Source organism: Nycticebus coucang, chromosome 6 (assembly GCF_027406575.1).
Source record: "Nycticebus coucang isolate mNycCou1 chromosome 6, mNycCou1.pri, whole genome shotgun sequence".
Classification (NCBI taxonomy): domain Eukaryota; kingdom Metazoa; phylum Chordata; class Mammalia; order Primates; family Lorisidae; genus Nycticebus; species Nycticebus coucang.
Window position 1 is genome coordinate 37,365,057 of NC_069785.1, and position 15,488 is coordinate 37,380,544.

At 35.6% G+C, this 15,488-nt stretch overlaps 1 protein-coding gene across 2 annotated transcripts in view; it reads right to left on the reverse strand.

The window, feature by feature from the left end:
* DPH6 (diphthamine biosynthesis 6) overlaps positions 1-15,488 on the reverse strand; it is a 180,313-nt gene that overhangs the window by 17,523 nt on the left and 147,302 nt on the right. For both annotated transcript variants that reach the window (XM_053594773.1, XM_053594775.1), the window contains exon 7: positions 3,270-3,364. In XM_053594773.1, the coding sequence (XP_053450748.1) occupies positions 3,270-3,364 (95 nt within the window). The remainder of the gene's footprint in view (positions 1-3,269; positions 3,365-15,488) is intronic.

Consider the following 15,488-nt stretch of genomic DNA (forward strand, 5'->3'; position numbering starts at 1 on the left):
ATTACACCTGAACTTTATGGACACCCTGTGTGTGTATATACATATATACGTATATAAAATAAGTAATTAGAAAATAAGTTTTTTACAATTACCCTCTTTTCTTGAAAGCTAGATTATGAGTGCTTCTAAGGAAAAAAATTCTACATGGATGGAGCTGGAACATTCTTCTTAGTAAAGTATCTCAAGAATGGAAGAAAAAGTATCCAATGTACTCAGCCCTACTATGAAACTAATTTATAGCTTTCACATGAAAGCTGTAACTCAGTTATAACCCAAGAATAGGGGGAAGGGAGAAAGGGGGGAGGTGGGCGGAGGGAGGGTGCTTGGTGGGATTACACCTGCGGTGCATCTTACAAGGGTGTATGTGAAACTTAGTAAATGTAGAATGTAAATGTCTTAACACAATAACTAAGAAAATGCCAGGAAGGCTATGTTAACCAGTGTGATGAAAATGTGTCAAACGGTCCATAAAACCAGTGTATGGTGCCCCATGATTGCATTAATGTACACAGCTATGATTTAATAAAAAAATAAAAAGAAAAAAAGAAAAAAATTCACTTTATGATTTTGAAATTAGTATCTAGACTTAAGTGAATTCACATACTAATTGACGTGAAAATCAAATCATAAAATATTTTAGGTAGCAATTTTTAAAACTACTTCCAGATAAAACTTTTAGACCAGTTTTTCCTACATTTTGAAAATGTCAATTGAAATTTGGGCAAAATGTATCTCATCATAAATTTCTAGAACCACCCCCATCTCTCTGAATTACTTCATTATACAAATAGAATTCAAATGAATCTTTAATTATAATCAAATAATTTTGGATATAACAGTTTATTTTTTCTCTTCTTAGAAGTGATCTCCCTTTTTTAAAAATCAAAAACAAATGTCATTTGGTTTATACATTTTAAACGGGATTCCTAATAAATGATTAGTTGTATGCTAATTATAGCAGACCACTATTACATCAAATATCACAGAAGTTGTTCAATTTGTCCCCAAAATGAATTCTAAATTACAGGATCCAGCATTATTAGTGGAAAATTATTGAAATTAGCTATAGGTACTAAATTTACCTTTTCATTGCATCATATGAAAGATCATCTCTGTAAATAAAATGACTTTACATACAGTTTTAGAATGCACAATGTGGGTTCACCTGCATCATCGCATTTAGTGCAGATAAGGTAGTTATGATAAGCACATCTCTATTTTAAGGAGGAAAGATTTTGTATGTATTAAGTGAAATTCTTTTTCCCCTAACCCAGGATATTTCCCAACTTATAAACTTTATTTATAACCTAAAAAAGGCATACATAAAAGTAAGTGAAAAAGGATATGTAAATAAAAATAAACAATAATAAATGACTATGTTCTGAGACCAAACACTGGAGGTTATAGCAGCCAGAGCCTTCAAAAATGAAAGGATTTAGCAAAGTGAGGAGAAATAGCAAGGCAATCTAGAGAAAAGGTAGCAATTAAGAAAGTTAGGAAGCTGAAGTAAGGCATAGCCTATTAAGAAAAAAAGCAAAGAGTATGCTTAAGCCTCAGAATTTGATGATTGGCTGATATGTGAGTTAAGAACTAAGAGGTAGTGCTTCCTTAGTGTTTCCCAGGTCCACATCCATGTGGCGGTGTTGATCTGCCCTCATCTCTCCTGCTATGGGAAGAAAACTCCTACAGTGCAGGACAGCAATTTGCAGAGTTCCACACACATAATTTCCCTTAGTAAATGAGTATTCAGTTCCCCGAAAAGCTTACTTTGGCACTATAGAGTTCTACAACACCTTCCCTGATACCTTCTCTTTAACTAATTCCCCTCATGGCATTGTCTTTACAGGCTTAGGTTTTCTTGTCCACAAAATGAGGGGAAAAAAATCCAGTACTGTGACAGACATTCTGGTTATACATGGTATAATCTAAAGCAGTACATACATGTCTTAGAATTCTAGGTTGTCCATAAAGACTTCTAGGTACTGGAGGACCTCAATTTGTCAGGCAAATGGAAAAAGTATTATTCTTGGACATGTTTTCCTCTGATTGTTGTGTTTTTTTTCTAATTTGGTTAGTCCCATATCAATAATTTTCCATTATACTATAAATTTTACCCTAGCATGCAGATGTTTTTCTTCAATATAATACTTAGTGTATATTTCATTCATGAATTGTTTTGTGATCTTGATGGCCAGAAAAAATATCTCCCTCTACAAACTTATGACTTTTCTCCTTTACCACCTTATACCCAGATGTGTCTTCCTCTTAGACCTCTGAGGGTAGAAAACTATCTTTGAGCAACAGTGGTGCCCAGTAGAATGCTTTGGACATATTAGGTACTTGATAAATATTTGTCAAATAAATTATCATTATATTATTACTGGAAAAGAAATTAGAAGAATATGAAATAAGCAATAATACATACATAATGTGTACAGTAATGAAAAGTCTTGCTATGTTTCACTAAGTAAATGTATTTTTGGAACATCTAATTAGAGTAATCACCTTTCCCTCATTATTAACGTGTACAAAGAAGTCAAGTCTTAATTCTGAAAATATTGAAGCTGTCCATTCAATTAAGCATAATTCTGATAATCTTTTCCCAGAAGCCTGAGAGTTTAGAAAAAGCAGATAAAGTGCTCTCTTAGCATAGCAGCAGAGCAATATAAATTAGAGCGTGGGTAATAATGTAACAAACTAAGGAAAGTTGCTGTTTTTCACTACACTAATTTTAAGAATTTACGGCAAAGAAATCACAGTACCCATCATGAACTAAATTCATTTAAAAACAAAGTTTATATGTAAAAATAACTCCAAATAAGTAAAGAGGAATGTTTAGTATTATCATTCTAGGTTGTTAAAACCAAGAAAAAGGAAAAAGAGGATGGAGTTAATGGAACCCACAGGCTACTGATGTGGCAGTTTATCAAATGTAGCTGTAATGAAAGATAAATAATACAGGCAATTCACACTTCATGAGAGGATAAAAGTGTCAGTGTGTAGGTACCAGTTTTACTGCAGGCCATAATCACCAAGTAAACGAAAGTGCAATGTCTAAAAAGTTTATAGCCTTCTACGAAGGCCTCATCTTGTCAGATATTGATTTAAGTATTCAGACAACTTCACTGGTATTAAACAAATTGAGTGTTTGTGAACTTAGAGGACATGTTCTATTTCTTCCGACAAAAGTTGCCTCAAGCTTAATGCTAAGTTGTTTCCATCACTTAAATTTAACATAAGGGGGAAAAAATGCTGAAATGCTATCTCACACAATTATTTTCTTCTTAAATAGAGGGCAATCCAAAGTGAATGTTTCATATTCTCCACCTTCGCCACAAACATGGACTCCATACTTCTTAGAAAGCTGAAAATAGGAAAAAACAAAAAAAGAAAAGGAAACAAAATTAAACAGCAAAAAAAATTCACATGTTATTTTGTTCTGAAATATCCACACAAGAAACTTTAATTCTAAAATAGTTTTTAAGATACAAGAAAATAATTACATTTCTGCTCCCTAATGTTATCATAAGGCATAGGATTTCTAATAATTTCAAAATTCTTAGCAAAAAAGGGTGTAAGGGACCAACATTTCTGTGTATAATGACAAAACTTAAAGGCTGCTATAAATTTTAGGAATGATACTGGCTGTGGAATCAAAGGGAGGCTAAGTTATTATGTAGTAAATAAGAATATATGCAGCAAACTGGGCTAATCCTATCCTTTGACCTTTATGTGGAAAGGAAAAATATGTTGCAATTAGAGAATTTCTCAGGCACATAGAGACAGTGATCTAAGGCTTTCTCTTAGGCCTATGAACAGAAAGAAGTCACATAAATGGTTATGTTTGAGGACGTTTTTATTAGTAAAGTTCCAAGGGTCCTGAGAAGTAGCAAAGTTCCAAAGCTGTAGACAAGCTTTAAAAAGATCTAACTCCAAGATAGGTTGGGCAAGTCATAAAATTGTTTTTTTTTTAAAAAAAAGCATCCAAATGGGGAAAAAACCCTATTGATTTGCATTAATTATAATCCATACTATTTAGGTGATCCTGATATTGAGAGTGAAAAGAGCTTAACTGGCTGATAACTGGCTGGCATGAGGGCTGAAAAGCATCCTCACCAGCTGTGTCATAGACGTTCATATGTCAAGACTTTATCACTGTGATTCTATCTCCTTCATTCTGAATGTTACGGCTTTCCCTGCTTACTGCATCTCTTAGGCCAAACTCCTAGTCCTCACAGACCAAAGAAAAGCGATATGCTTGACGTTCTGTCACTGCCAGTGCTGGGACTGTAGTCTACGTCTTCAGTTTTACCTGCATAGTTATGCATTTATTTATTTGGTAATTTTTGTGGTTGCACGACCATTCCGAACCCATTAAATTTCAACTATTGATTATTTACTCGTAGGGATTTAGAACATTGACCTACGTGAATTCTACTTCTCCCTCCAAAGATCAGTAGTAATGGATCAGTAAAGGACCAGTAAATGACACTGTACAGCCAGATGGCAAGAAAAGTGAAGGCAAGAAAATAGGGAGTGGAGCTTAGTAGAACAAAGTAGATAAATTTTCACCTCATTGGGTCATAAGGTAGACATGATGCTGATGCAAGGCCCAATTATGAGTTGGCTCTAATCAGAGAACAGGAATAGACCACTTTACCATATTAAGCCAAATTAAGTTATTATCTACTTTTCAATAAATCAGGGATAATTAAAGGATATCGATTTCGGGGGTTTCTCTGTTCTGCCATCTAACCCCTATGCCTTTTTACTGTTTGATGATCACCTATTCCAACAACTTTCTACCAAGTGAATCTTCTAATAACACCTTTATGACTATGACAGTCTCTCCATGTGGGGGAGTATATCCTATCAATTATTAGCATCCTTTTATTAGAAAATGTTTTACTGAAGCTCTGCATAATTTCTGAAAACCACCACCAAAAGAAAAACTAAATTTTTTATTAAATTCAGCATGGCTGTTTTCCTACAGAAGTGATTCTATTAGTCCATAGTAAAAAATAACGTAGGCTGCTATATTAAACCAAAATATTTACATTTAGAAATTTTTGGATTAATATAAGAGTTAAAGTTAGGTTACGTTGTTTGTGTTTGTTAGGTAAAGTCTGAGCTGTCGCTGAGTCCCATACCTAGGAGGTGTGCCATATACGCCTGTTAGTGGGAGCTTATTGAGCCCACCCTCTTTTCTTGAGTTTGTGTTTTGCTCTCACGTGGGCATACAGTTCATCTACTAGTTTCAAAATAGTATCAAGTACATGGGATGCTTGCTTTTCCATTTTTGAGACGCTTTACTAAGAAGAATGTTTTTCAACTTCAACCATGTAAATACAAAACATTTAAAGTCCTCATCTTTGTTTGAAACTGAATAGTAGACCACAGTTTATTAATTCATTCCTGGGTTGATGGCCACTTGGGTTGTTTCTACATCTTTGCAATCATGAATTAAGCTGCTATAAATACTTGAGTGTAAATGTCTTTAGGAAAATGATTTTTTTTCCTATGGGTAGATACCTCGTAATGGGATTGCAGGATCAAATGGAAGGTCTACTTTTAACTCCTTGAAGATTCTTTATGATTATTAAAAGTGTTCTCTCAGCACCCACGCCAGCATCTGCAGCTTTAGGACTTTGTGATGTGAGCTGTTCTCACTGGATTAGGTAGTATTTTAAGGTGGTTTTGATTTGCATTGCTCTGATGTTACGAGCAATGAGCATTTTTTCACATTTGTTGGCAATTCATCTGTCTTCTTGGGAGAAGGTTCTGTTCATGTCAGGAGTAGATATATCCAGGCTCCATCACTTATTTGGCACAGGTCCTTGGAGGAATTGCTTAGCTTCTGAATATCAGTTTCCCCATGTAATACCTACTCTTATGAGGGTGTTGCATTAAATGACACATAACCTATTCAGCAATGGAAAAAATATTTGTTTATCTAAACAAATCTAAGCATAGAAAAGATACAGCAAAGACACATCATTAAAGATAAAAAATGGTATATCTGTAAAGGGTACTAATCATAAATGGAGCTTCCAGACTGAAAACTGCTCTGGATAAATCAGAGTGAGTGAATGAGTGACTCAGAGTAAGTGGAGAGTGAATGTGAAGGCCTAGGACATTACCATACACTATGCTTTACAAACACTGTACAATTAGACTACACTAAATTTATTAAAAAATTTTCTTATTTGACTAGTAAGCTAACCTTAGCTTACTATAACGTTTTTACTTTAAAAACTTTTAATTTGGCCAGGTGTGGTGGCTCAAGCATATAAGTCCAGCACTGTGGGAGGCTGAGGTGGGTGGACTGCCTGAGCTCACGGTTCCAGACCAGCCTGAGCAAGAGTGAGACCCCGTCTCTAAAAATAGCTGGGCGTTGTGGTGGGGGCCTGTAGTTCCAGCTACTTGGGAGGCTGTGGCAAGAGAATGGCTTGAGCCCAAGAGTTTGAGGTTGCTGGGAGCTATGATGCCAGGGCATCTACTGAGGGTGACAAAGTAAGACTCTGTCTCCAAAAAAGAAACAAAAAGAGGGCGGCGCAGGTGGCTCAAAGGGGTAGGGTGTCAGCCCCATGTGCCGGAGGTAGTGGGTTCAACCCAGCCCCAGCCAAAAACTACAAAAAAAAAAAAAAAAAAAAAGAAACAAAAAGAAATTTTTTTTTTTTTTTTGTAGAGACAGAGTCTCACTGTACCGCCCTTGGGTAGAGTGCCGTGGCGTCACACGGCTCACAGCAACCTCTAACTCTCGGGCTTACACGATTCTCTTGCCTCAGCCTCCCAAGCACCTGGGACTACAGGCGCCCACCACAACACCTGGCTATTTTTTGTTGCAGTTTGGCCGGGGCTGGGTTTGAACCCGCTACACTCGGCATATGGGGCCGGCGCCCTACTCACTGAGCCACAGGCGCCGCCCACAAAAAGAAATTTTTAAAAATCTTTTTGACTCTTGTAATAACACTTAAAACAGTATACTATTGAACAAAAGTATTTTCTTTCTTTACATCCTTATTCTATAAGGCTGTTTCTATTTACAAAATTTTAAAAAATATTTTTTTACTGACTTTTTTTACTGACTTCATTTTCTCTAACCTCAGAAACAGGATAGGTTAAAATCCTCTAATTTTTGAGAGGATTGAGATTTAAAACACTAAAGTCACATCTAATAGCCAATGATTTTCTTTATCATATTAGCCATCAAATCAGTGATACCACTACTCAATAAAAGGTCTGCTAATTTTAACTTCCCCCCTTTCCAGACGTAAAACTAGATTGACTTGCAAAGGTTATTGTAGTGCCAATGGTTGAGGACAAAAAGGTTTGTACCAGATTCAGACAAACCGAAAAAGAAACAAGGGGCCAAAGGTAGCTGTGACATGCCCTTTATCCAACTCATGGTGGCCAGAGATCAGGCACAGGGACATCCGGCTTCACTCAACTTGTCGGGGCAGGTGAGCTAACATACGATGCTTCTTTGCCCCCAAGGTGGACAGCGTTGGGGCCTTATAGAGTAGCCAGAACAACACTGGCTCCAAACTTAGGAAAGCATGGCACATGTCGGCTTATTCAAAAGCCAGCTGTTATTCCAAACAGTTGGGCATCTCCTGACTGGCCTTCAGGCCTGGCATATTATGGCCCCCAGGTGGGAAAGCCTAATTTAACTCATCTTCCCCACAGTTATGCATCTTAGAACTAAACAAAATCAGGATTTACAGCCAGGTCCTGATCCTCTACAATATGGTAATAAATAACAAACCTAAGTTTTTAGCCTGAACATTTCAATTGTGCTCCAATCTCATTGGTTGAAAACATATGCCTTTGGTTTATATGTTACAATCTAAAATTCAGTATGTGTAATACCAAAGTTATCATGTTCTTTCTCAACTCTGTTCTCCTTTGCAGAAATAAGTCATTCCAAACTCTCCAATCATACTGTATCAACCAATCTTTGATTATTCTTTTCCAGCTTCTGGCAATTTGTGCCACTTTCTTTTTCAATCTTCCTCCAAAATCTTTCCTTCAGTTTTGTTCTCTTTCGATTCCTACTGTCAGTGGCTACATAACCCCAATTCCTGACACCTGTTTCCCATAACAGCATCCCAGGCTTCTTTTCATTTCCAACTCCTAATCCATGAATAGTGCTTGCCAGACTCAATTTCCTGAGCGTTCTTTTAATAATTTGTTTCTGCTGAGGAACTTTTAAAATCTTATTATTTCTTTACCCCAATCTGCCTGGCTTCTGTCAGGATCTTCATGATTAGGTCCTACACTCCCACCTCACTTGCTTCCTACTTGTCTACCAGCAGCACAGTTTCATTGAAATTCCTGGTCCTTCCATGCCTTCTTGCCAAGGGATCTTCATTCATATTGATTCACTTTGCTGCCACCACCCAAATTTGCATGGGTAGAAATTTTCAAACCAGTTAAAGAGCTATCCCTTCCATCAGCCACTCCAGGTCATGTGGGCAACTTCCCTCTTTTAGCTCCCCAGTGCATTTATAGTGAGTACCAGTTTGGCTTTATCTAATAATCCAAGTTCTTAGGGGTTACTTTCCCTCACTTGTTATACTTGATAAATGACAAATCTTTGACTTATTTTGTAGTTTGCATAGCAGTTAACATAAAACTGGGCACACAGAAGTCCTCACACATGCTTATCATTTAATTTTATCAGTACCACAGGACACTGGCAACTAAGAGCTCATCTACAACACATGTTCAGAGAAAGGAGTGGGTTATATTATACCTTGGAATAGCCACTAACTAGGAAGAACTTTCACCTCTTTAAAATACAAAATCAATAGACATAGCTGCCAGATAACAACTTAAAAACACACGTTTAGGAATTTTGTTCTTTCATCTAAAACCTTCAGTTACTTCTTATTTAATTAAAGCCTAAAGTGAGGATTTCGCAGTGTGACTTAAAACTTCCTTTATCAGTTTCATCTCCCAATACTCAAAATATACTCCAGATAAGTGAGACTAGCCTCCAAAAATACCTGTGCTTCTCTTGTCTTGTGGGTTGGCATAAATTCTTCTCTGACTTTTAATATACCAGCCAGTAAAAATTCCTATCTATCCTTCAAACCCAATATAGCTATCAATTTATCTCTGAAGTTATTCTGAATTCTCTCAACTTGTAATTTCTTTTCTTTGAAATCCTCTGGTACATATTTTTTACTTAGAGTGTATTTTAAAACACCATATAATTTTTATTTATAATACCCATTGGACTTCTCCACATAAAGTTTTATATATCCTTCCAACTTAGTTATGTTCAAAATTAAAAATTTCTTTTCAAAGATGTTCTCTCTCCTCTTAACTTCCAGGGTTAGTTTAAGGTGGCTTTTTTTCCATCCCCATAAAGCCAGCATTTTAACCAGCAAGGCTTAAAATTCTTTCTCACAACAACAAATCAATTTGGGTGAAATTATTTTTCCCTTTCGTTTTTTAAGTGATAGGTAACTGAGATTGTAAATTCTGCTTGTCTCTGTAATACAGATATTTTTAAAAAGAACATTTAAAGAATAAAAAATGAGCTTTTAAGAATTGAAATGATGGTATGAAAAACTCAATTGAAAGATCAAGATCAGAAAGTAAAATTGAGAAATTCTCCTAGAAAAGAACAAGAAATGAATTACATAAAACTTAAGAGAGAAAAGTTAAATGTTAAATAATGTGTAAATAATAAGAATAAATAGGAATTTATATAATAGGAGTAATAGAAATTTCTGAAGTTAAGACAGACGGGAGGTAAAACACCATGAAACAAAGAAAATTTCCCAGAACTGAAATTTTCAAAGTAAAAATTTTGCCTATCCCAGCATAGTGGATAAAAATACACACACCCAGGATACCTAAATCATGTAAAAAAAAATTTTTTTGCAGTTTTTAGCTGGGGCCAGGTTTGAACCCACCACCTCCAGTATATGAGGCCGGCACCCTACTCTTTTGAGCCATAGGCACCATCCCAATCATGAAACATTTTATAATCCTAGGGGCAAAAGAAAGAGTCTACACAACTGCAACAGAAAAAATGGGGAGACAAAAAACCACATACGAATAGTCAGGAGTCAGAATGGCTCTGGACTTCTCAACAGCATACCAAACTACAAGACAACAAAGCAATACTATCATCCAGAGGGAAAATTATTCCACAAATAGAATTCTATGACTTGCTAAAGAACACCAATCAAATGTGAGGAAATAATGAATATATTTTCACATATGCACAGTCTCAAAATATTGACCTCCTGTGGGCCTTTTATTAAAAATCTCTTGGAGAACGTGCCTCAAAGAAATAAGAATAAACAAAACAAAACTAACAAAGGCATTGGATCTAGACAACAAGGAGTCCAACACAGAAGGAAGGTGGAGGGACCCTGGGATTATGGAGGCATGCTAGGATGGCAGCCTTTAAACAGGTCTAGAGAGAAACTGGTCCAGATTAGACAAAATCAGAAGCCCTGGAGAAAAAGACTTGTTCAGAAGGAGAAAGCTGATAAAAGAGTTCATATATCAGAACATCTGGATAATAGATTAGAAAATTGGCAATGAATGTAATGTTGAATTAGTGATAAGTACAGACAATACTAAATAAAGGAAGACAACAAGACAATTATTTACTCAAAGGGAAAAATAAAAAGTTCTACAAGAAAAAAAAAAAGGTTTATTACCAGAGTTTATTACCTGATTCAGCTGTATATTCGGATGTTACAGTTATTGCAATAGAAACACTGAATATTGATCCAAGCAGATGGAAGGAGGGGAAAGAACACATATGTGATGGAGGCAAAGGGAGTGAAGACAGCCAGGTCTGCACACTTCAGAATGCAAAGTCTATGCTAATATTAGTGGGGGATCATAAAGTCATCATACAAACATGTAGTTGTGGGACTTAGGGGTAAATATCGAAATAATTCACAATAAGAGATGGATGTATGATGGTGAAATGAAAGGAAGTAAAGACACAGAAAGTTGCTTCTGTAACAAAGACTAAAGAATGGTCTGAAAATATAAAGTTTGACAAACATTTTAAAACATCACAAAATACGTTTTTTTTCTTTGAGACAGAGTCTCACTATGTCGCCCTCGGTAGAGTGCTGTGGTGTCACAACTCACAGCAACCTCAAACTCTTGGGCTTAAGTGACTCTGTTGCCTCAGCCTCCCAAGTACCTGGGACTAGAGGCACCTGCCATTAACACCCGGCTATTTTTTTGTTATAGTTGTCATTGTTGTTTAGCAGTCCTGGGCCGGGTTTGAACCTGCCAGCCCCGGTGTATGTGGCTGGCACCCTAGCCTCTGAGCTAAAGGCACCAAGCCACAAAATACTTTTAATAAACAGAGAAACTACTTAAAGAATATTTCCAAACATTTAAAATTTGATGCAAGTCACATTCATCTACAAATTCATTTACTTTTTCAAACAATAAAAAAATGATATGAGGGAAAAAAATCCCCACAAATGATAAAAGCATTAAAGAATCAATTTTTCACTTAAAAATGATACTTAAAGAACCCGTAGAAGAACAAGAAGCAATGGCTAAAATTATTCCATAGTTAATTTGAAGGAATACATGTGCAAACATTAAAGGTATTATATTCTTTAATCTGAAATTATGTTCCTAGGAATTTATCTTAAATAATAACCAGAAATGTACATGAAAATTTATTAGAAAAGATAATTATATTATTTATAAATTAGAAATAACATTTTCAAAAATACATATGAATATGGCATTATGTATGTCAACATATGTTTTATTTAATATAGGTAAATATGTTATACATTATATGCACCATGTAGCATAGAACTATGATTTTATTTGCCTCCCTATATTTCAAATTTTCAGCAATAGGTATTTTTATTTTTCTGTTGTTTTGAAATTTTTCATTAGTTTCTATTCTTTGCATTTATTTTTTCTCCTAGACACAATTAAATATCTTAAAGCATTTAATGTGCATCTTTTGTTTACATCCTTGCAAATGTATTATTTTCTATACCTGTATTTTTAATTTATTTAAATGTTAATTTTTTTCCTCTCAGTACTGTTGCTTCTGTATGTTTATCAACATATTTTTCTAACTGTTGACTTGTACTATATGATGTCCACACACTACATTTTAATTATTACCTTTCATAGGAACAGAAATCTATATTGCCTACCAGAACCCACCACCATCAAAAATAACCCTGCAAAGACTACTCTGATTGATGTCGCTTTACGGATTGACAGGAGAATTGCTACGTTATAAAAGATAGGCATAGCTAATCTAGATATTGCAAGATTTTATTCCAGAATGAAAAGTACCAGTTTATATTCTACAGAAGTTCTATAAACCCACTTCTGCAAACAGATAACATCATCCAGGTTTCTAATTTTTGCCAAACTGGTACAAAGTAACATTTCCCGGTTGCTTTAATTTGTACTTTTCTCTTGATTACTAAATCAGCTTGAGCATCTTTTCATATCAAGTTTTGAAACATTCTCTTCAGCATAGTGATTCTCCACTGCTTTATTTTCTGTAGAGATTATTACGTTACATACTGGTATATGGCATTTATTAGTTTTAGATATTATTCCAATTATAGCATACACAACTATAACATAACAATTTTAGATATTATTCTAATTTTTATCATACTTTGGAAAGCAGAAAGTTTTCGTTAGTAATGGCAAGCCTGACTAACAATAGTAAATAAACATTGCTAACTGTTCTTGAGCACTTAGAATGTTCTGGATACTGAGCTAAGCACCTTCTATACCATTTCATTGTTATTACTTTCATTTTACACAAAAGTAACTATATTGACATTTTAGGTAAGCAGTAGACTGAGGATTTAACCCTGAGCATCTGGGTATAGTAGTGCCTGGCTGATCACTGTCCCACACTATCTCTTGGTGCTCTGAATAGCCTGTGAGGACTCTCACCAAAGGCGTTACCTTCTTTCTGCCATCCCTGCCTACCTACCAACCTACCTTCTGTACTTCTCACAATTAAATATTAATTTCTGCAAGGGAAATAATTATAATATGTAAGATTCCCCTTAATTAAAAAATGAATAAATATTAATTTCTGCAAGGAAAATCATTGTAATATGTAAAACTTCTCTTAATTAAAAATAGTAACTCATATTAATATATTAACACACTGATATGTTAGCTATCAAGGCATGTCTACCCACACTTCACAAAGGGTACATAAGAGGTTTCTCAGGAGCATAGAGGTAGGTGAATCATGGGTTATCATCTATGTAATCCCCTTTAACCTAACTCCTACACATTTAAACATTGCCTGTTTTCTCTCCTTTTAGATTCCTTAACTTTTCATGAGTGTGTCAACAAGTTGAAAAATGAATATGCGGGTGGGGCCTTGGTGTGTGCCACACCTTCTGGGGGCAAGACATGATTGCAGGAGGGACTTTACCTAACAAATGCAATCAGTGTAACCTGGCTTATTGTACCCTCAATGAATCCCCAACAATAAAAAAAGAAAAATGTATATGTGGTTTATCTTTTCTCTTGGTTCACGAGATTAATTATATCATTCATAAAGATAAAGAGATAATAGGCGTTCCTTACTATCTGATTTGTCTTAGGTAATAATGCAGAAGATAGAATCATAGGTAATAAGTTAAATCATACCTTTAAAATGCAGAAGGAAGGGAAGTTTGCAAGATGAATCATTCTGCTTTAGTATTACAATCATTATGCTCTGGTTATATCAGGCAATGGATTGAGCCTCCTTTCTGAGCACACGCAAAAATGAAACAAACAAAAAAACAAACAAAAAAAAGAGGGAGAAAATCTAGGTAGCCCAAATTAAAACTTGCTAGTTTGAAATAATTGTCATGGATAAGGTTAAAATTTCTACTTGTGTAAACATTTATTAAGCACTCAGTTTATGGGGATCTAATATACACACGGATAAGTCATCTGTAAAAAAGAAAAAATGTTAGAAGACAGAGCACTTATATTACCTTGTGTAATTGTTTAATTTTGTTATTTTTAAATTTCAAAATATTTAGGGGGTACAAATGTTTCTGGATACATGGATTCCTTGAATCACAGTTATAAGCGTGCTCATCATAAGCCACGTGTACTTGCCATAAAATTGGAATTGATGAACATACATGAGCATAGAGCAGCGGTTCTCAATCTGTGGGTTACGACCCTCAGGAACTGTATTAATTAGGAAGGTTGAGAACCACTGGCCTACAGGGAAGTGAAACTCAGTGGAAATCAAGCAAGAGAGGAGATGGGTTCATTGTACCCATTCCAAGTTACCCATTCCATAGCAAGCACACGTGGGGTTGTTTTTACATTCTTTAGATACTTAGAAAAACTGGGGCTTGGTATCACTGGAAGATTTTTCATTATTTTATAGTGTTTGGATTTAGTTTTTACATATTACATGCCTTAATTTCATAAAAAGCAGTATTTAAAAAGCAAAATAAAATATAGCATGAGAAGAACTACATACTATGAGGCAAGGAATAAAACAGCAACTCTAAGGAGGTTAACTTAAACAAGAAAAACTCACAGTCATGAACTCTGAATTTACAGTTTTAAAGGCAACTTGGGTTTAGGTGATTGCAGGCGGGGTAAGGCATGCACAGAAGGGGAGTAGAACATGGAGGAAAAGGGAATACTCACTCGAAGGAAACCACCGGTAGTTCAGATTGATGAAGCACACTGTAGATGTAGCAGACTACCTATATGTTACAGGCCTCATTTCTCCCAAGGACAGTTTGTGTCAGGATAAAGAGTTAAATTTTGTTCTGAGGCAATGAGGAGCAACTCTGAATTATAAGGCACAGCTTTGCATTCCATATGTAGCACGATGGTGGTATTGTGGACAACAGATAACAAGGGGCAAGACAGGGAGGAGATAGACTTGAGCCAGAAGATTGCACAATAACTTAAAGAAGACTCTAATGAGGGGATCATGAGGATAAAGAGGGGCAGATAAAAAGATTATTGGAGCTTACATTCTTGTGTGGCAGGCAGAGGGAGACAATATACATGTTGACGGATAAACAAGATAGTTTGGACAGATCTGCTTTAGCAAGGGTAGTCAGGGAGTGCTTCTCTGAGGAGGTGGCATTTGAACCGTCATTTAAAGTATGCGGTGTTAACCATGTGACAATTTACAGAAAAGGCATTTAGGCAGAAGAAAGTCCTAAGGATAAAAAGGGTTAATACAGTGTATCTAAGTAATAAAGAAGCGTATGTGGCTACTGATGAGTGAATGAGACAAACTGGTTGAGGATGAGCCTGAAAAGACCGATAGGGCTACAAAGATTTGGGAGTCATTGGAATATACCCAGTAATTAAAGCAAATAGAAGCATTTCATAAAGGAGTGTTTGTAACTGGCAAATAAGGACTAACAAGTATTCATTGGAAATAGTCATTATGGAGAATGGGTAGAAAAATACTTCTTGGGAAATACAAGACTGTCAAGCTATGTAGA